Raw genomic sequence first — 15,513 nt, 5'->3', positions numbered from 1 at the left:
ATCCAATATAAAGAATACTATTTGGTATTTAAATCCAATTACACCATGACATTTTTTTTTCCCTTTCTGGATCTCATACTTAACCCCACTGGCCTGATTATCACATTTGATACTTTCTCTTTATTCCATGCCACTTCATTGTTGATCTCCTATGCCTTAAATGTTCTTCCATTTCATGTTTACATATTGACTTTCCTGGATTCTCTCAAATATTTTTAAATTCCACCTTCTACAATTTCTAGCTTTTCTTGTCTTACTTTTGCTACTGGATTCCCTATGAGCTTACCTTTCATTTAATATATGTTTGTATGTATGTGTGTGTGTAAATGTATATGTATATATGTATATATATATATATATATATATATATATATATATATATGTGTGTGTGTGTGTGTATGGATATATGTAATATATATATGTAAGATATATGTAATGTAGATAATGTAGATATGCAGTTATTTAAATATTTTCTTCCAATTTTTGAAGTACCAACTCTGATAGTAAGACTTTTTATTTTGTCTATGGTTCTTGGTAGATATTCAGTCATTGAATATATTGTTAAGCACTTATTTTACAAGTATTCTGTGATTTCCTGTTCCTTCTCAGCCCAATTATCAAACTCAACTTCATTTTCTATAAATTAGGGATAAAAAAATACTTTCACTAATTACTATGCAGTCATATGTTACAACCTTGCTTTAGAAATGCTCAGTATGATGTTGAAAGAAAGGTGATATGTGTTCCAACCCCATAAATAAAGGTAGTATATCAGGTAGAGTAAAAAGGGAAGGATTTAGAGTCAGGGGATTTAGGACTAATCCATTTTCTGCTGCTTCCTGCCTAAATTGTGTGAGTCACTTAAACTAAGCTTCAGTTTCCTCATCTGTGAAATGAATGTATTCAATTCCATAATCTCTATGGTTCCTTCCTGATTTAAATGTGTGATTCTTTGATTTTAAGTATTTCCTCCAGTCATTCTGTAGAGTTGCAGGGAGTTGAGATTCCCATTCCCAAATTCTAATGATGAATATATAGATATAGATTCTTAAAGTATTGAAATATTGTATCTACCATGAATCACATCATGATTTTTTGAGTTAGCAAATATTTTGATTCTCTAGAGTTATGGTTTCCCATGATTAATAAGCAAATAACATTACTATTAAATATGTTTTTGGGAATACAATGTCTTCTGTGGTGTAAGTTTATAATTACACAATTTCCCAAATGCCATCTATACTATTTGCTCCCCTCTTTTCTTTCTGAGTCCAGGTAGTTAATGACCAGAATAGATATAAATACTAATGGAGTAATCAAATTGTATATTTTAATATTTTAATTGAAAGCATTCTTCATCCTCCAGAGAGACAAACTGGCAGAGTGTTTAAAATTATGTAATTCATATATATACTATCTCTGTTACTCTGGACAAATAACTTAAGCTCTATTCATTTCAGTTTTCTCATCTGTTTAAAAAATTTTAAAGGAACAATAATAGACTGTAGTAAATAGGTCAGGTCTGATCAGCTTGAATTGATACCCCAGGTCATATTTTTAAAAATGAAACATTCACTGTCCATCTAACAATTTAAAAAAAAAAGGTTCATATTATATATAGCTTGGAGAAGATATTCAGGTGTGGATACAAAATTGATTCGGTTGAACTTAGATTTTTTTTGCCTCTATATTAATTGATATTGGATCATCAGTCAATCCTGACAGTTCAGCTAGATTATTCTTTTTTTTTTTATTAAATAACTTTTTATTGACAGAACCTATGCCAGGGTAATTTTTTACAACATTATCCCTTGCACTCACTTCTGTTCTGATTTTTCCCCTCCCTCCCTCCGCCCTCTCCCCAAAGATGGCAAGCAGTCCTATACATGTTAAATAGATTACAGTAGATCTTGGATACAATATATGTGTGCAGAACCAAACAGTTTTCTTGTTGCTCAGGGAGAATTGGATTTAGAAGTATAAATAACCTGGGAAGAAGAACAAAAATGCAAGCAGTTTACATTCATTTCCTCAGCTAGATTATTCTTGTGGTTTTTCTTATTCAGTCAGCTAGGAAAACTATGCTAATGGTTCACAACTTTGTCCACTGATTCAATCAAATGTTAAGAGCAGCTTAATTACCTTTTAAGTAATCAAATAAGATCAATTCTGCCAACTTCAAAGAATTGTACAAATAAGAAATTTTATTACTATAGGCATTTCTCTTAAAAGGCTGTACAATTCAGAGTACACCCTAAGAGTCTTTGGACTATATAGCATTAGATCAATTGAATATGAAAACAGAAGAATCTAAACATTTTCTTCATATATGAGAAATTTTACTTCAAGATTTTAGTAAAATAGCTTTCAAAACACTGTGGTTTTTTTGCCTGTTTAGATGGGATTTTTAATTTTAAAATTTTTTTAAAATATTTTTTATTTTAAAAATGCATGAAAAGCTATTTTCAATATTTACCTTGTAAAAACCTTGTTACAAATTTTTCTCTCTTCCTTCTCTCACCTTCTCCCCTAGACAGTAAGCAATTCCATATATGTTAAACAAATGCTATTCTTCTATAAGTATTTTCACATTTATCATTTTGGACAAGAAAAAATTATATCAAAAAGAGGGGAGAATGAGGGAAAAAAAATCAAGCAAACAAAAAAGGTGAAAATTCTATATTATGTCCACATTCAGTCCCCAAAGACCTTTTTTTTTTTTTTGGGATGAATGGGGACCTGAATTATGTTATTATTGCAAAAAGCCACATCCATTAGAGTTAATTATCACATAATCTTGTCATTATGTACAGCGTTCTCCTGGTTCTACTCACTTCACTTAGCATCACTTCATGTAAATGTCTCCAGACCTTTCTGAATTCATCCTGCTGGCATTCATATAATAGATATGTAGATAGATAGATATGCCATAATTTATTCAGCTATTTCCCAATTGATGGGAATCCACCCACTTTCCAGTTCTTTGCCACTACAAAAAAAAAGCTGCCATAAACATTTTTGTACATGTGGGTCTTTTTCACTTTTTTATGATCTCTTTGGGATACAGATCCAGTGGAGACACTCCTGGATCAAAAATTACACACAGTTTGATAATCCTTTAGGCATAGTTCAGAATTGCTCACTAGAATAGTTGAATCAGTTCACAACTCCAATAACAGTGTATTAGTGTCTCAGTCTTCCCACATCCCCTCCAGAATTCATCATTATCTTTTCTCTCTTGTTAGCCAATTTGAAAGATTGGTAATAGTACTTCAGAGTTGTTTTAATTTGGATTTTTCTGATCAATAGTGATTTAAAGCATTTTTCATTTGACTAGAAATGGTTTTGAGTTCTTCATCTGAAAATTGTCTATTCATATCCTTAGACCATTTATCATTTGGAGAATGGCTTGTATTCTTATAAATTTGAGACAATTCTATATATTTTAGAAATGAAGTCTTTATCTGAACCCTTGGAAATAAAAATTTCCCCCCAAGTTTTCTGCTTCCCTTCTAATCTTGACTATATTTTCTTTGTACAAAAACCTTTTAACTTAATATGATCAAAATTTTTTTCATTTTGCATTTCATAATGATTTCCAATTCTTCCTTGGCCATAAATTCCTTCCTTCTCCATAGATCTGAAAGTTGGACTTATCCTTGTTTTCTTAATTTGCTTATAGTATCACCCTTTCAGATAGAATTTTTAAAAAATCATTAATAATTTCAATAAAATCTCTTTAAGGGCAATTATTGCTTTTATGTATGTGTGAGTATATTTAAAGTGCCTATAGCAGCTTCATAGTAGCTGCTTCATAAATTCTTACTAAATTAAACTATATATTTTAAATGATCCATCATATATGGTGAAAGTCATTTTCTGAAATTTTCTCTTTATTTGAAACATATAAAATTAATGCATTGTAAATGTGTATTCCAGTTTGCTTGTATTAGAGAGAGAATAAATTATAATTATATGAAATAATACAAAAGGGAGAAATGTTGTGAAAGATTTTAAATGAGAGTCTCAAGATTTTACATTTTATCATAAAGCACATAGGTAGCTATTGAATAATTTTGAATGGGGGAGAGGGAATATTCTAGAAATCAAATCTAATTTTTTTGGAATAGAAATTTGATTCACATGGAAAATGAATAATGGAAGGATGGTGTTCAGCCTTTTTTTTTTTCAGTCATGTTTGACTGTGATCTCTTGTAATTTTCTTGGCAAAGTTATTGGAGTGGGTCCCCTTTTTCTTCTCCAGCTCATGTTTGCAAATGGGGAACTGAGGCAAACAGGGTTAAGTAATTTGGCCAGGATCAATCAGTTTCTGAAGCCAAAGTTTAACTCAGTAAAATGAGTCTTCCTGATTCTAAGTCCAGTTCTCTACCTACTGTGCCACTTAGTTGCCCAAAAGAGATTTGGTTAATTGACTGGAAATAGGGAGAGCATTTACGGCTATTGTACCATTTTCTGGGAGAGGTGATTGGGGTCTATGATGGGCAAATTGCATGGAGGCAGAATTGACATAGGTTTAGTAACTGATTTAATAAGAGTGGTATGGAAAATGAGTGAAGAATAATTCCGTGACTGTTAACTTGATTTACAACAAGGATATGGTCATCTAAGTAAGAAATAAGAATATTGAGAAGATAAAATGAGTTCTATTTTGTTCACAGTGAATTTCTGTTATCTAAATGGAGATATTGGTAATGATATACATGGAGATGACAATCAAAATCATTGGAGTTAAAATAAATTAGCAAGAAGAAACATGTAGAAAAAGAGAGATGAAAACTTAGTACACAGCTTTGGGAAATACCTCTCCTTAGTGAGTAGGAGGAGGATTATGGTTCAGCAAAAGATGCTGAAAAGTATTTAAAAAATGATGAGCCAGAAACTCACAGAAAAACCTCAAAAGATTTGCATGACCTCTTACAGAATAAAATGAGCAAAAAGAGAAGAAGATATTATCAATAGCATTGCATGATGATCAACTGTGAATGACTTAGCCATTCTCATAAATACAATGATCCAAGACAATTCTAAAAGATATATGATGACAAATGCTCTCTTTCTCCAGAAAAATAATTGATGGAGTCTGAATGCATATTAAAGCATATGTTAAAACTTTTGTGGGTCTGTTATTTTCCAAAACATGACTAACATGGAAATAGGTTTTGCATGAATATAAATGCACATATATAACACATCAAATTGCTTGCCTTCTTATTGAGGGGCATATAAGAGTAATGGAAGAATATAATTTTGAACTCAAAATTTAAAAAAAAAATTAATGTTGGTATTGTTTTACATATATTTGAGGAAAAAAGAAGATATTAAATAAGAGACTGAAAAGGAGATGTCAAATAGGTAAGAGGAAAACCATAGGATCATTATCTTGTAAGGCAAACATGGAGGAAATACTATCTAGCATTTGGATAAGAATGTTGAAGAAAACAACAACAACCTGAAAATGATTGAAATATAATGAGGATTCAGTAACATTTTTAGATTTAGACATTATTTTTAATATAAAAATCTTCAAAATTCTCGTATCTATATGACTGTATTTATTGGCTTGAAATGTGTCACAGATTTCAAGAGGCCATCTAGTAGTGCCTTGCCTTATTTTACAGATGAAAAATTGAGACCTAAGGAGGATAAATGACTAGTTAGTAATGACATTAGAAACCATATCGCTTATAGCTAAAGTGTTCTGTAATTAATCAGCAACTCCTTTGTATGGAAGAAAAACACAAATATTTTAATAGTCTTTCCTTATAACATACAAATATCTTAATATGAACTAATTTAAAGTTTATTATAATTATGTTATGACATAACTTTACCAGGTCTTATGCATGGGTATTTATGATACAATTTCAAGATGACTGACAGTTCCTCCTATCTATATTTCATGGCACTTCATGGAAATTGATTTAAATAAAATAATTTGCATGTTCTTAGAGGATTTTATTGAATTTACAAGGACTAGAGGAAACCACATTAATTATTGTTATGTCATCCTTGCTAGCTAGCGAGAAATGAGATATAAAACCTGAGCCAAACTATATATAATTAGCATTAAAATGACTCAAGCATGAAAATTAATCAAATGGGATTTGAAGAGTCTTATTATTCTTGTCAACAAAAGAATATCATACCTGTTTGCAAACTTTTATTTTGATTGCTCATCCCCCACATCTTCTCAAATGTGAGAGGTACTTTAGGTCCCTATCACACTTCTCAAATAACATTTTTTAAAATTTCTGTTGTTACAGCCTTTGCTGTCATACATAATTAATATGTCTCTTAAACGCAGATGATGCTGGCTGAAAAATTGCACAGCATGCATTCCAGGTGTCCAACTTCTTAAAAGTAATTATTTCCTCTTTCTGTATGTGTATTATTTAATGTTAATAAGATTTTTGATAGTTGCATCCTGTTTACAGCATAATATCTTTCTTCCCAGCTCAGTAAAATCTGGGTTGAAGGCCAAGGTGTTCATTAGCCCCAGGAATAAATACTTCATACAGATTTTTAACTCATTCCTACTGAAGTTCATCAGTTTAAAGAACACCTGCAGTCAACTCATTCTAGTGATAGATGATTCTAAAAAATAATTTTTAAAATGAGTGGGGATGTTGGTAGGATAAAGAAAGGTGAGCATAAAAAAAGAAGTAGGGAATAGAACTGTATGTAAGTCACATGGGAGGTAAAGCAACAGGTTCCTTTTATTATTTTTATTTTTCCCTTAGTATTTTAATTACATGTAAATCTAGTTTGAACATTCATTTTTGTAGTATATTGAGTTCCACATTTTTTTTCCATCTCTCTCTCTCTCTCTCTCCTCCCCTAGACAGCAAGCAATCTGATATATTATACTGATATAATCATGTTAAATATATTTCCATATTAGTCATTTTGTAAAAGAAAAGTCAGAACAAAAGAGAAAAAAAAAGAATGAAAGAAGCAACAAAGTGGAAATAGTGTGATTTGATCTGCTTTCAGTCGCATTCAGTCTCTAGAGTTCTTTCTGTAGATGTTGTTGACATTTTCTGCTACAAGTCTATTGGAATAGTTTTAAATCCCTGAACTGTTGACAAGAGTTTAATCTATAAAGTTGACCATCATAAAATCTTGATGTTACTATGTACAATGTCCTCCTGGTTCTGCTCACTTTGCTCAGCATTAACTCCTGTAAATCTTTTCAGTTTTTTTTTTAAATCTGTCTAGTCATCATTTTTAATAGAACAATATTATTCCATTACATTCATATAGCATCATTTCTTCAGCCATTCTCCATTTGATGGCCATTCCTCAATTTTCAATTCTTTGTCACCACTAAAAGAACTACTACAATTATTTTTGTACATGTGGATCCTTTGCCTTTTTTATAATCTCTTTGAGATATAGATTCAGTAGTGGTATTGTCCAGTTTTATAGCCTTTTGAGGATAGTTCCAAATTGGTTTCCAGAATTCTTGGGTGAATTCATAACTCCACTAACAATATTTTAGTGTCCCAGTTTCCCCACAACTCCTCCAACATTTCTCATTTTCTTTTTCTGTAATCTTAGATAGTCCGATAGATGTGAAATGGTACTTCAAAGTTTCTTGACTTTGCCTTTCTCTAATCAATAGAGCATTTTATATGATTATAGATAGCCTTAATTTCTTCATCTGAAAACTTCCTGTTCATATGCTTTGCCCATTTATCAAATAGGGAATAAGCAACAGTTTCAAAGGATATATGGAAGATATAATAAGGTGGTATATAAAACAAAATAATTGACTACATATGTTTCTGGGTATGATGACATTGCAAGCTATGAATAGACAACCTTCTTTTCCATCCCCTTCACTCCTAACTCACCCTGCTCCATCCAGGTATGATCCTGATATTGGAAGTATGAACATAAATTCATTATTTTGTGTTAAACTTTTCCTCATTTAAAATATAAATATACTTTGAAATTCATTACAAATCATATTTAGAGGGGTCAACAGTACAAATGAGTTCTTTATTTTCTTTCTCCATCTAGAAGTCCTTAATCAACAAAATATTCCAAAGCATTGTGTACATCCCTAAGAATCAGAAATACATTGGAAAGGACAGGGTGGCATCCTGACAGTTTTTGCAATAATACACTTGTTCCTGTTTGAGGTACATTAAAATATATCTTATAATTGAAGTCTTCTTACCTTTAACACTTCCATAAGATTGAAGAAGACTTTATTCTTTCTGAAGGGATGTGGCTCAGTGTCAAAATCTCATGTCCCCAGAAAAAAATGTTAAGTGGAAACTTACACCAGAGATAAACTTACTGAGACAAGCCTAAGATTGAGTTGAAAAGGCCTTTTTTAAAGCATTTGCTAAACTAATGCATTAGAGTGATGTTATAGATCAATTTAATCTAGTAAAATATGTGATAAATGCTGAACCTTTGTGAAATTTAATATTATGTTTACATATAATATTATTTGGAAAATGATTTACATATATTTGATACTGGTTGAATGGCTTGATTCAAACAGTAGTCATTAATATTTTGACACCAGCAGCATGCCACGATGATCTATACTAATCCTGTAATTTTTTTATGTTTTAATCACTTACTCAAACAGAGATACCAATGGCATGCTTCTCAAATTCATAAATCAGGAAAAACTGGAATGAATAACTGACATCATAGATGGCCACCAGTATTCAAAAGCACCTTTATATTCTAGAACATTAGGCTAATCAAATAATCTGAAATTTAGTAAGATTAAATGTTAAATTATATTTCCATTTAGAAAGTGAATCTCAAAATTGTGATGTGGAACGATGATTAAGCAACAATTTAAAAAAAGATGATTAAATGTTTTTTAACAGTCAGAATGATCAAAATAAACAAGCAATATGGTATGACAGATAGGAAAGCCAGTGAAATAGGCTGTCTTAAAAGAGGTGCAATGTCTGGGGTTTGTAGCCCCTCTCCTCATCATACCACCTAAGACATATGTAGTCAGTTTTGGCAAGACATTTTAGAAATAATGTAACAAGCAGAAGAACATCTAAATGAACACAATGGGAATCATGGGTATTTTATTTGTAAAAGTCAGTGGTTGACAGAAAAAGGAGATGTGACTTAACTGAAAAATGTGTAGGGTTTTCAAATAGGAAAGACAAATAATTTTAGCATTTTTCTGTGTGTTCTGGTAAGGCAAAATTGATATCAACAGGTGGAATTTGCAACAAGATAAATTGAGAATTAATATTATCAAAATTTCATGAAAACTAGGGATATATTGAAGTGAAATAAACTGACTCTGTAGGTACTAGGTTCTCCCAAATCAGAAATCTTCACACAAAAGCTGAATGATCATCTGTCTGATATACTGTGAAGGGCATTTTACTGGTGTAGATTGAAATAAAAGTCTCTTCCATCTCGGGAATTGTGTAAATTATGTGTTAGATTGGTACAAATGAGAGAGAGAAAGAAAGAGACAGAGACAGAGAGAGCTAGACAGAGAAACAGAGACAGAGAGAGAGAGAGAGAGAGAGAGAGAGAGAGAGAGAGACAGAGAGAGAGAGAGAGAGAGAAAAAGAGACAAAGAGATACAGAGTCAGTGAGAAACTCACACACACAAACACAGAGCCACACATAAAGACAGAGAGACGCACAGTGACAGAAAAATTCAAGACTGAGAATTTAATAAAGAGGAAAAACTTATATTGAACCAAATGAAGGTATTAGGAAGGAGAGTACAATGAATATGGTTAATGGACAGAGATAAAGACATCCACAAGATGGTTCTTTGAAGGAAAGAAGTGTTAAAATTAAAAAGTGGAAAATGACTAAAATGAATATTATTTTGTAACTTCTTAATTTTCTTTGACTATGTGGAACTATACTTTACAATGAAATTTTAATATGATATATTCCTTTATAAAATTTTATATTTTACTAGTAATCAAATGAACATGTTACATTTCAAGTATCATTTAAAAAAACCGACATTTCCCAATTAATCATAAGAAAAGTTATCTATATGAAAAGTATCTTGTCACATTATGGAGCTGAATAAAAATTTCTTATAAAATATTTTTTGGGGAAATGCTTAAATGTGCAGATACCTTTTAATTATATGTAACTTTTATAATACTCATCTTCATCTTCTTCAATTTCCAGCAATTGTGGCTTACATAAACAAGCAATCTCTAATCTGGATTCATTCAATCATAAGAAAGGGTTTACATATCCTATAAACAACAGGAAGTGACCTATAATGCATTATAGCATATGATTTGCTTGTGATAGTACATGATTATGAACATCAATCATATATAATTCCCTCTTATATATTGAGATATTTAATTAATCTAAAAGAACATTTTTTTCTGTTTCTGCATGCCTTAGTTACTTATTGTTAATACAAAGAGCATTATAGTATTGTGTAAATGTAAATGTATGCACATTTACATTTTTATTCACTATGGATTTCCCTAAAACCAAGAGACTTAAGCTAATGTCATTTTCTACTGTATAGGACATAAACAATTTGTCCTATAGTTCAGGGCAATGGTTATTTCAAAGCCCTATACTATTGACATAAAGTGAAAAGACTAACTACCCTTTTTAAAGATATTCTTGTCATACTAAGGTTTTTCTGGGCGATGTGGTTATATATTCACTCGTTTTGCTTCCATTTCTTTAGCATTTCATATTTTCAAGGTACTGTACAAGCTGCTGCAGAGGAGATAAACATAAAACTAGGTTCCAATTGTCTAAGAATTGATAATTAAATAGGTAACATAAGATAAGTATTTGAACAAATGCAACAGACAACATTTTTTAAATGTTATATGTGTAGATAATAGTATAAGAAAAAGACAAAAGAACTCTCCCTATTGAAACAATTTTGACTAGTATTTACAAGAAAACATTTAATATTTTAAAAGGATCTATGGCAAATGAGACATCAATTTCCCTTAGAGAAGATAAATGACTGTTTTATGGAAAAGGTGGAATTTGAAGGCATTAAGGAAAGTGAACATTTTAGTTTGAGGTATTCCTTATAAGAAAGTCTTGAAGCTGAAAATATATTTTGAGAGCTAGAGATTTGGTCATATGTGCATATGCAGGTTATAGGTCACAATATGACCTTGTTTAAATCTGAGTACTATTGAACTATCCCATAATAATCATTTTGAATTGTCAACACTCAGTTCTCCATAATCTGTTATATCTGATGAGAGATAATAATTTAAAATACTAATTTACAAAGATTGTATTCATACCACTTTCATTTCTCCACATACATGTGACTCCCATAGCATTCAACATAATATTAAAATTAATAATTGTTGTTTTATTATTAAAATATAAACTTAAATTTAAAAATTACATAAAATCATATTCATGAAATTAAAACTATGTGACTGTTTTTTTTTTCTTTTTTAGGTAAGCCAGTAATGATAGTGACAGAGTATATGGAGAATGGCTCTTTAGATACATTTTTAAAGGTAACATTTATAATAGTTTTTATTCATCACACACATGACAACTCCAACACTGAAGATTTATTCATTATATTTCTATGTAAAACTAACAGTTCTTCATTATCTTTCCAGAAAAACGATGGACAATTTACAGTAATTCAGCTAGTAGGAATGCTGAGGGGCATTGCCTCTGGAATGAAGTACCTTTCAGACATGGGTTATGTTCATAGGGATCTTGCAGCCAGAAACATCTTAATCAACAGTAACCTGGTATGCAAAGTGTCTGATTTTGGACTTTCCAGGGTACTAGAAGATGACGCTGAAGCAGCATACACTACACGTGTAAGTTCTGACAGTATCAACCATATAACAAATCATTCCTGGGTCATTATACTAAAGGAAATTATCAATCTTGTATTTCAAAGATTTTTGTGTCCTTCAAAGCATAAATATAACATCCATACAACAAATGAACTGACTCCAGAAACTTTTTAATTACTTGGAAGAATATCCTGCAATATTCTAACTTCATAATTAATTTCACTGGGAAAAAATGTATTCTTTCATATAGTTATCTTTAAAAAACAAACAAACAAACAAACAAACCATCAGCCATATATTTTCATTCACAGTAGCATACTTACCATGAATCAGCCCAGTTGCTTTCCCAGGAAAGAAACTAGCTAGGTCAATTTAATCCAGGTCACCAACAATCCTTCTCTCCTATTTTATGTATATATCTCTATATATTTCTGTATGTATTTAAAATTCATCTATGAGATGTTCTTTTAATAGTACTTTTTGGTAGCATTTAGTTCCCTAAGAACAAATCAAAAAATATTTTTTAAGTTTATAAATTATATGTAATTTATTAATGTATAGCATATATATATATATATATATAGAGAGAGAGAGAGAGAGAGAGAGAGAGAGAGAGAGAGAGAGAGAGAGAGGGAGAGGAAAAAAAACATTTAAGGTTTGTTGAAAGCCAACCCTTCTTTATTGAGAAGGAAATTGTAGTTGTCAACAACCTTTTTGTTGCTTCTTTACCTTGAAATTCTTTAAACGTGTTAAGTAGATCATATTCATCTCAATGGTTTTTCCATTATATCAATCATATATACTATTTTCTAACTATGGAAGCTGAGGCCATTTTTAATATGACTATACATTTTTCTCATTTATCTTCATTACCACAGTATTTTAGGCAAAGGGATTTCTGACCCATATCATCTAGCTATTTGATTTAATTTTTTTTAACTTCACCTTATGGTGGTAGAGCCACAGAAGGAATAAGTATGGATTTTTTCTTAGCAGCTCTATTACAGTAAGATTTGAGTTAAGAGGAAGATTACATTTCTGTTCTGAATCAAGGTCATTGATTGCTCAGAGATTATAGGGTTTTGAGTAGGAAGCATTCCAAATAGTAACATTATATGTGATTCCCAGCACCACTTCCTATATTGATCTCTCATTTTACCATTTAATATATTTATGGGATGTGTGTGTGTATGTGTGTGTGTGTGTAGGTGTGTAGGCACACACACTTATACACATATACATGCCCACACTCACACCAATTAACAGTCTCTAACTTTTCTAGAGTTTTATTAGTATAACCAAATTCAATTTCACTAGTGACTTTATTCTGGGAACTCTTAGATGCACTAGATGTGCTCTTTTCATAGTAAATAGAACTCTTAGGAGATCTGCCATAGATTTCTTAATGTTTAGATCAACAGGTTTCAATTATTAATTATATTTATTTGATATTTCTCATAGTTCCAAATTGAATTTATTCATTCTTTAAAGAGATAAGCATTATCTAGAATTAGATAACACTGAAACTAGAACCACAATATGAGATATTAAAATGATTCCGGTTCCTAATTCGAATGAATGGCCAATATTTCAAAATAGTATTATATTTATAGAATCCTCAGATATCAATTTAGCTCAGCAAGTATTTACTAAGCATTTAATCTGCAGAACTCTGTGTTACAGATACTGAGGGGAACTAAAGAAAAATACAAATCACAGAAAAATAAATATAAATTGTTGGCAATATGGTGAAGCAGATATGTTACAGAATTTAACAGATCTTCTATATACTTGATGTGTCATCATGAACATTTCCCATAAAATCTCTCAGTACCCTAAGCAATGCTTAAAGAATATAAACTGTAATTGAGTAGCCAAAATGAATTCCACCAAAGGAATCTCTATTCCCTTCTTGTATCATATCTCCTATTCCCTCTGCATGTATGTGTTTATGTATGTATAGAAATCTTAATTCATAAAGTAGAGTCTTTATGAATTAAATACATGAATTCAGTTAATGAAGAAGTGGAAGTCAGTATCAATATGAAAATATGAATATATCTTCATTTGACAATATGGAAAATATTTTTGTAAAATAATTCTTTTGCAAAATTTAGAAAAAAAAGTTTCTTTGTAAAAGTTTATTTGGGAATATGCCTTGTGGTATAAGTAGCAGCTATGATGGAGGAGGAGGTGGCAATGAACTTCTCTCTGACATGAACGTTCGTAGTTTTGTCAGAGGATGATTCTGACATCTTGGATTCATATAATGTCCAAGTTCCAAGGTTATGGTCTATGTCATGTTTTTATAAATTTTCAAACATTATTTTCTCTCCTCAAATGAAATTCTATCAGTTTATATTAAAGATTTCTGAGATGAATGCATTTTTTGCTCCTTAACATGATGATAGTGGGTAGTTTTCATAAGCAAATATTTATATGTCTATTTAAAAAATAAAACAAAAAAAGTGGTATCATTTGGTTTTCTTGGTTTGCCATTTTTAAATGAATTATGGGGAAAATACTTTCAGTTTGAACTAACCAAGTTAATAAAAATAATTTCCTCTTTGAATTGAGTTATTTTAAACCATCTATTGCAATTACCATCCAGAACACACACACACAGACACACACACACACAGAGAGAGAGAGTTTGTGAGATTTATCTCATTCTTCCATTTCTGTTTATTTACTTTTACCTGTAATATCTTATGTGCTACATTCAAACAAAAAAAAAAGTGCCAGAAGAAATAAATAAGTGTTTGCACATAGGCATGAACTTCCCACCCACACCCATCCTCTTCAGTGATGTATTTGTTCTCATTAATTCAGCCTTCAGGTGTATTTTTGCCTCCAATTATGCTCCTTAAAGGCATCTGAGGCACCTCTCAAACCTCTGGATTTTTTTTTTTTTTTTTACTTTTCAATATTTGTGAAATGAAGGTAGGAAGGGAGGAGAAAATAATTTAAAGCATTTACATTTTCTTTGTTTTTGTCTGAAAGTTATGAAAATATTCTTTACTTACCTGCATGACTGCCTGCTTTCCCTTATTCATGGCCACCATACAAAACAACATAATTGAGATGTGGGTCTCCTATATAGGAGTATTCAAACTCTAGTATTCAAACAGAATTTAAAACTAAAATCCTTTCTGGACAAGCAATTAGTAGTCAGTGTACAAGTGCTTATAGGCTAAGTTATGCAGGAAGAGAAGGAGTTCTGTCAAACAGATTTACTTTACAATTCTATATCTTTCCAAAGACTTTCAGATGAGGAAACTGTGTCTCTAAATACCTCTGAGAAATGTGGACTGTTATTTTATTTTTTAATTTATATAAATACTTAATTGTCCTAGGGAGGAAAAATCCCAATCAGATGGACTGCACCTGAAGCTATTGCTTTCCGCAAGTTCACCTCTGCCAGTGATGTCTGGAGTTATGGAATTGTGATGTGGGAAGTGGTTTCTTATGGAGAGAGACCATATTGGGAAATGACCAATCAGGATGTAAGTATTAAATCAATACTACTCCACACTCCTTGGTTATCAAAAGTGTGGATTTTCATGCATTTAATGTTTGAAAATGAATTAAAAATAAGAATGTTCATTTTCTCCCCAATTTTCTTCCTGTGATGAAATTATTTTAGGTATATTCCATTCGTTATTTTTCTATTAATATTAAAAGGTATATTTTAAATATGTAA

At 30.9% G+C, this 15,513-nt stretch overlaps 1 protein-coding gene across 5 annotated transcripts in view; it reads left to right on the top strand.

Annotated features, from left to right (window-relative positions):
• The window catches only part of EPHA5 (EPH receptor A5), a 454,937-nt gene that overhangs the window by 418,854 nt on the left and 20,570 nt on the right, over nt 1-15,513 (top strand). For all 5 annotated transcript variants that reach the window (XM_031942342.1, XM_031942341.1, XM_031942339.1 and 2 more), the window contains 3 exons: nt 11,452-11,513; nt 11,622-11,831; nt 15,167-15,316. In XM_031942342.1, the coding sequence (XP_031798202.1) occupies nt 11,452-11,513; nt 11,622-11,831; nt 15,167-15,316 (422 nt within the window). The remainder of the gene's footprint in view (nt 1-11,451; nt 11,514-11,621; nt 11,832-15,166; nt 15,317-15,513) is intronic.

The sequence above is a fragment of the Sarcophilus harrisii genome, chromosome 6, assembly GCF_902635505.1.
Source record: "Sarcophilus harrisii chromosome 6, mSarHar1.11, whole genome shotgun sequence".
NCBI lineage: Eukaryota > Metazoa > Chordata > Mammalia > Dasyuromorphia > Dasyuridae > Sarcophilus > Sarcophilus harrisii.
Note: the sequence above shows the minus strand (reverse complement) of the source record. Positions and strands in the feature narration are given on the sequence as shown.